At 42.7% G+C, this 7,386-nt stretch overlaps 1 protein-coding gene across 1 annotated transcript in view; it reads right to left on the reverse strand.

Moving 5' to 3' along the window:
- LOC112257378 (tyrosine-protein kinase JAK2-like) overlaps window positions 1–2,297 on the reverse strand; it is a 68,597-nt gene extending 66,300 nt beyond the window's left edge. The window contains exon 1 of the mRNA XM_042326544.1: window positions 1,698–2,297. Within this exon, the coding sequence (XP_042182478.1) occupies window positions 1,698–1,758 (61 nt within the window). The 5' untranslated portion in view covers window positions 1,759–2,297. The remainder of the gene's footprint in view (window positions 1–1,697) is intronic.
- Window positions 2,298–7,386: the final 5,089 nt, after the last annotated feature.

Consider the following 7,386-nt stretch of genomic DNA (forward strand, 5'->3'; position numbering starts at 1 on the left):
GTAAAGCTCTGAGACAGGATTGTGTCGAGGCACAGATCTGGGGACATTTCAAATTAAATCAAATCAAATCAAATTTTATTCTTTGTCAGTTTTCTGCAATTTCTGCAGCATTGAAGGTCCCCAAGAACACAGTGGCCTCCATCAATCTTAAATGGAAGAAGTTTGGAACCACCAAGACTCTTCCTAGAGCTGGCTGCTCAGCCAAACTGAGCAATCAGGGGAGAAGGGCCATGGTCAGGGAGGTGACCAAGAACCCAATAGTCACTCTGACAAAGCTCCAGAGCGTCCTCTGGGGAGAATCTTCCAGAAGGACAACCATCTCTGCAGCACTCCACCAATCAGGCCTTTATGGTAGTGGCCAGACGGAAGCCACTCCTCAGTAAAAGGCACAACAGCCCACTTGGATTTTGCCAAAAGGCTCCTAAAGACTGACCATGAGACAAGATTATTTGGTCTGATGATACCAAGATTTAACTATTTGGCCTGAATGCCAAGCATCATGTCTGGAGGAAACCTGGCAGCATCCCTACGGTGAAGCATGGTGTTGGCAGCGTCACGCTGTGGGGATATTTTTCAGCAGAAGGGACTGGGAGACTACTCAGGACTACTCAACCTGCACTCAGCACCTCAGACTGGGGTGAAGGTTAACCTTTCAACAGGACAACGACCCTAAGCACACAGCCAAGACAATGCAGGAGTGGCTTTGGGACAAGTCTCAATGTCCTTGAATGGCCCAGCCACAGCCCGGACTTGAACCGGATCGAAAATCTCTGGAGACCTGAAAATAGCTGTGCAGCAATGCTCCCCATCCAACCTGACAGAGGTTGAGAGGATCTGCAGAGAAGAATGGGAGAAACTCCCCAAATACAGGTGTACCAAGCTTGTAGCGTCATACCCAAGACTTTAATAACTACCTGAATACGAATGTAAACGTGATACCTTTTATTTTTATACATTTGCAAAAAGTTGTAAAACTGTTTTAGCTTTGTCAATGTGGGTGTGTAGACTGGAGAAAGCCTTATTGTAAAATGTATTAAATCGGTTAACGTAACAACGTGGAAAAAGTCTAGGGGTATGAATACTTTCCGAATGCACTGTAAATCGGATGCATCACAGATATTGACTGTACGTTTATCCGCGTATGCAAACCTGAGTAGATTACCTTAAACAATTGTTGGACATCTTGGAAACATTCTCCAGTTCTTATTATACCTCTGAGGTGACTCTTCGTTTGGTAATTAAACGGTTTCAGTCATGAATACACCCCTGGGCTGGGTTTCCCAAAAGCATCGTAGTACTAAGATCGTCTCTAGTTTCGATGGATGATCTTAGTACTACGATACTTTTAGGAAACCCAGCCAATGTCTCTCAGTTTCGCAATGCGTTTCCCCCAGAAGTATCGGGATGTTGCGCCTCTGTTTGAAAACTGACAAGTGTGTGGGCGGCACTTGTGCTTGCATGCAGTTCATACTGTGAGACTGACTGTGTCACAGTGAATCACTGAAGAAAATAAAATCCCCTTTTATTACTTGAAATTCCTTAATAAAAAATGTACTGAAAACAGCCTCACTTGCTAATGCTAACCACCTGCTGTACAAGTTCTTTGTAGCAAGTGAAGAGGACTAAACTAGTTTTCTGGTCAGCTAATTTATCTAGCTAACGGATAAGCGATTGACAGCAGCTGTGCGTTTACTTACGTGAATGTTGCCCAACAGTTACCGTTTTGAATATCGTGGTTGTCGCTCTTCCGAATGACATGACTTTTGCAGAAATCAAGACCGCTAAGGTTACAGTCCGCGTGCTTCACCATTCATTTCGGCTCCTTCGTGTCACATTCATTAAAAGCCTGTAAGGCGTTAAACGTGCCTATACCTCGATTGTGAAATGTAATAGTCAACTAACTGACAAGGCAATGCCGCAATAGACGGATCATTGGAAGACTCGAACTGCTCGTACAACGAGAACCGGACGTGACGACTGTTCAAAGGAGGAGAGGACGATTTTAAGTGGAAATGTCATTGCAAACTTCATTGGAAAACTGTTGTGGAGGGAGAAGGAAAGGTGCGATATGTGTAGCTACAGAACAGTCCAGCAGTCTGAGGAGTGGAAACGTATGTGTAATGACTGGGAGCCACTTTGGGTTGAGAGAACCATTCAGAGGGTTGCACATATCTTTAATTTGTTGTACTTTTTCTTCCAATAACAATTAAGAGCAAATATCGAGCACATGCAATTGATTTGACCTACAGCAAATCACAAATATATACATACACACATCAAATAGGCTGCATCACATATCATAGTTTGTCAGGGGGGCTAGGGTCAGTCTGTTATATCTGGAGTATTTCTCCCATCTTATCCGGTGTCCTGTGTGAATTTAAGTATGCTCTCTCCAATTCTCTCCCTCCCCTCTCCGAGGACCTGGGACCATGCCTCAGGACTACCTGGCCTGACGACTCCTTGCTGTCCCCAGTCCACCTGGTCGTGCTGCTGCTCCAGTTTCAACTGTTCTGCCTGCGGCAATGGAACCATGACCTGTTCACTGGATGTGCTACCTTGTCCCTTCTCTCTCTATCTACCACACCTGCTGTCTCTAACTCTGAATGCTCGGCAATGAAAAGCCAACTGACATTTACTCCTAAGATGCTGACCTGTTGCACCCTCTACAACCACTGTGGTTATTATTTGACCCTGCTGGTCATCTATGAATGTTTGAACATCTTGGCCATGTACTGTTATAATCTCCACCCGGCACAGCCAGAAGAGGACTGACCACACCTAGGCTGGTTTTCTGTACAGCACTTTGACAGATGTAAAAGGGCTTTAAAAATTAGATTAGATTGATATTAAGAGTTACCTCAGTAGTTGGGTGATTGAAAATGCCCCTTCTGCTCCTTGACTGAGTTCATTCTAAATGTATAGTCTGTTGCTATCCTTGTGAGGCAATTCAGGTGTGGATTGGTCAGTCTGTTTCTCTGTTTTTGTTTCACAATGTTCATTGTTCAAAATGTTGCTTCACATGAATAAGTGCTGACAAAAAATGGTCTCCTTTGGTACACACTGCTTCAGAAATGGATACACTGTATCTGACACAGGACTCAAATGGGTAACACTTTAGTTCACCTTGCAATGTGTAATTTTCCTGCAGCTCCACTATCTCACTCTATTCCAGCACGGTCAGGACAGGGGGCGGTGATGGCTGCGGTCAGAGATAACACTGGCACATGAAAGAGGTTCTCAATGAAGTTAAAACTCCTTGTACTCCATGATATCCTTGAATTTTGACTCAAACTCAAACTTCAACTCATCACGCACAAATGCATCATAGCTAAAATGTTGCTGTATGTCTGGGTTGGATGTGGTGACTGCGCTAAGTTCTGGGAAACTGTCAGGTATGAACAGTGTGGTGATTTTATTTTGAAATACTGTGACCAAATGCAGCAATTTTTTCCCCCAGAGTTTTAGCTTTCCCTTGGAGCTGGAGACTCACTGTGTTCAGGTGGCAGGTGATGTCAGTTAAAAAAAAGCCATCTTGAATATCCACTGTGGATTATCCAGCTATGGCTCCTTTCTCCCCTTGCTTGCAACAAATTCACAGAATTGAGGGAAGAGAGAGAGAAATCTCTCCAAATATCTGCCACAAGACAACCATCTCACCTCATTGTGGAATATCAAGTCTGGTATTCCTCCACCAACTGGCAGAATTGTCTGATTCAGTGCCCTCGCAATTATAATGTTCACCACTCGCACCACTTGCTGTATCACATTCTGTAAGTCACAGTCTTTGAGTTTAGCCACAAGTGCTTCCTGATGAATGATACAATGGAACGTAGCAAATTGGGGAATATCCTCTCTCTTTCTCATCAGGCCTATGAGTCCTTTCTCCTTCCCTCGCATGTTTGGGTGTCGTCAGTGCACACAGATGCCAGATTTGACCAGTCATTATTATTATTATCAGCAAAAAAATGTAACAAGGGCTTTCAGAATATCTTCCCCTCATGTTTGTCCCTGAATGGGCAGTAAACATAAAAGTTCCTTTATGAACGACTCGTTTTGAGGGAATCTGACCCAAACACATAATTGCGCAATGTAACTTATATCAGTGCTTTCGTCAAGCGCAATACTTAAACACGGCGCCACGGGTATGTCAGTAATCAGTTGCTTACTGATGTCCTCACCAACATTTTTTATGTGTCTTGTTATGGTCGAGTCTGAGAGTTGCAGTACCTTAATTTGCTTAAAAAAATAGCTTCCTTGTTTGTGAAATCAGCATACAATATTTTGTCTGAGGCCAAAAAACTTTATTTTACAATCTCCGCGTCTGTGAAGGCCTTCTTGTTTCTCACATGTATCCAAGCAATCTCATATGTTGCCTCTGTCTTTTTCTCTGCAACAGTGCTAGATCTGTCTATCATTTGTTGTTGTCCTTTTGAGTTGAGCTATGTTGTTGTTTCTGTGGTTGCTTTGTGGTGGATACGTTTCGTCAAAGTAGGCAGAGTGTGACTGGAAATGTCGCTCTAAATTTGGTACTTTTTTTTACTGCCTTCTGGCAAATAAAACAAAGTGAGCTAGTCCCATCATGCAGTACAAAAAAATACTTGTCCGTCCATTTCTCTTGGAACTTTCTGTGTTCTTCTTGAATCGACCGTATTCTTCTCTTAGCCACCAGAACCGTGTTAGCTACGTTATCTAGCTGCATTTCCCCGTCGCCATCTTTGTGATTTTCCTGGTTCTCCAGTGGTTGTTCGTTCACAGCTGTCACGTTGTTCTCCAGCTCTTCCCCCTCATTTTCCTTGTCAATAGATTTCCGTTTCCTTTTACAATAAATCGATCCAAGTCGACAAGACTGCAAAATTAGCTAGTAGCAAACCGATATGTGTCGGTCGCTGTAGCTGAGCATGTCACGTTCTGACCTTAGTTCTTTTATTATGTCTTTGTTTTAGTATGGTCAGGGCGTGAGTTGGGTTGGTTGTCTATGTTCCTTTTTCTATGTTTTTGGATTTCTGTGTTTGGCCTGGTATGGTTCTCAATCAGAGGTAGCTGTTTATCGTTGTCCCTGATTGAGAACCATATTTAGGTAGCCTGGTTTCACTTTTGAGTTGTAGGTGATTATTTTCCTGTTTATTGTTTTTTTGTCATTCACCTTACGGGACTGTTCGTTGGTCGTTTATTGTTTTGTTCAAGTGTTCTATTACTTAATTAAAATATATGAACACTTACCACGCTGCGCTTTGGTCCTCACCTTCTTCATACGACGACCGTTACAGAGCAGTTGCGTTCTATTTCGGCAAATTTTCTATTTAGGCCTTTCTGTTCAACAGCTGTGCTATACTGCACTCTATCTGCCGTCCAGGGAAAAATAGATGTATTCAATTAAGTAATTCAGGCCTGCATTAAACACATTGAATTGAAATTGTATTACGAATGGAAAACAGGAAAATCACAGCGAGCCACAAATTAAGGGATCGTGAGCCGCATGCGGCCTGCGGGCCACGCAATGAGTACCACTGAGCTAGTGTGTAGTCCAGGGGACGGAATGGAACAGTGCAGAGAGTCAACATTTTGCTAGCCTGATCCTAGATCTGTTTATGCAATTTTGCCAAGTCCTACTGTATGATTGTTGTCATGCCATGTTAACATGGGAGTAGGCTATACATAGACGTTATCTATCTGGCACAAATTGATCAAAGACCACACTTACATTTGACTGATTGTCAGAACAGAAAATGTTCAACTTCGATGTACTTGTTGGCTTTGTTACAGGAAAAATAGGTGGTTTGTTTGTGTAGCACCTTAACGTAAGGGCAAATGGTTATTTCATCGTAAGAGACCTAAATGGTTTTATATTGTGGCACTCTATACCTCATCATTTATCATAAATAACAATATACATCATAATTTTTCACCAGGAACGATATACTTCATAGCACCATCACACACTCATACTACACAAGTGGCCAAAGCACAATAACACACTGTCTGATATGCAATCGACCTCGCTCCCATGCACGGCTTCACACACTATCAACTTCACATTGGGGGAGAAAGTACTTCTGGGAATCCTATGGGAGCAACATCATGTCCCACGCATCCACCCTAATTCCACCGCAACACACAATATAACCCCTACTACACTATAAAACACTGTCCTGAATCCTATGTCAAACTGAATATTTAATGTTTACCTTTATTTAACTAGGCAAGTGTAGTTAAGAACAAATTCTTACTTTCAATGACGGCCTAGGAACAGTGGGTTAACTGCCTTGTTCAGGGGCAGAACGACAGATTTTGTACCTTGTCAGCTCGGGGATTCGATCTTGCAACCTTTCGGTTACTAGTCCAATGCTCTAACTACTAGACTACACTGCTGCCCCAAATGGTTTACTCAGGGAGACAACCAACACCTCTGTGATACCAGCACACCATTATGACTCTCTATCAGCACACCGTTGGATGTCATGACAACACACCATTATGACTCTCTAACTCACATCAACACCAACCTTCCCCCACACGTTTGACTAAGTTTCTTTTGATCACAGCAGAGACTGTTCCCAGTCAGCCCACCAAGGTGAACATAAGGATGAAAGAGATTCCTTCTTGTTGCTACTGGGTTGTTCTGGTGTGTGGTTTTCCCCCCGACATGCAACCAAATACGTGAAGACTGTTTTGCCAGATTGTGGACCGATTAACCAGTGTCAAAATGGTGTGTCTGTGTGTATCAGAGCCAGATTGTGGACCGATTAACCAGTGTCAAAATGGTGTGTCTGTGTGTATCAGAGCCAGATTGTGGACCGATTAACCAGTGTCAAAATGGTGTGTCTGTGTGTATCAGAGCCAGATTGTGAAACCAAGGTCATGATAGTTTCCATGTGGCGTTTCCTCCCTCCTCCCATTTCCACTCTCTTCCCAGCAGTAGTCAGTCATATGCCCTGTGGACTGACAAGGACTACAGTGTACTACTGTGCAAATTCCCATTTGAATTCATTGGTGGACTAAAAACATCCAGCCCAGACATGTTTGGCTCAATGAGGCATTATTCATCATAGGCTTAGAATGAATGATGGGATGGAGACACACACAAACGCACACACGCAACCAACAAGTAATCTAGCTAACAATTCCAAAACTACTACCTTATAGACACAAGTGTAAGGGGATAAAGAATATGTACGTAAAGATATATGAATGAGTTATGGTACAGAGCAGCATAGGCAAGATACAGTAGATGGTATTGAGTACAGTATATACATATGAGATGAGTATGTAAACAAAGTGGCATAGTTAAAGTCGCTAGTGATGCATGTATTACATAAAGATGCAGTAGATGATATACAGTACAGTATATACGTATACATATGAGATGAATAATGTAGGGTATGTAAA

The sequence above is a fragment of the Oncorhynchus tshawytscha genome, linkage group LG09 (assembly GCF_018296145.1).
Source record: "Oncorhynchus tshawytscha isolate Ot180627B linkage group LG09, Otsh_v2.0, whole genome shotgun sequence".
NCBI classification, from domain to species: domain Eukaryota; kingdom Metazoa; phylum Chordata; class Actinopteri; order Salmoniformes; family Salmonidae; genus Oncorhynchus; species Oncorhynchus tshawytscha.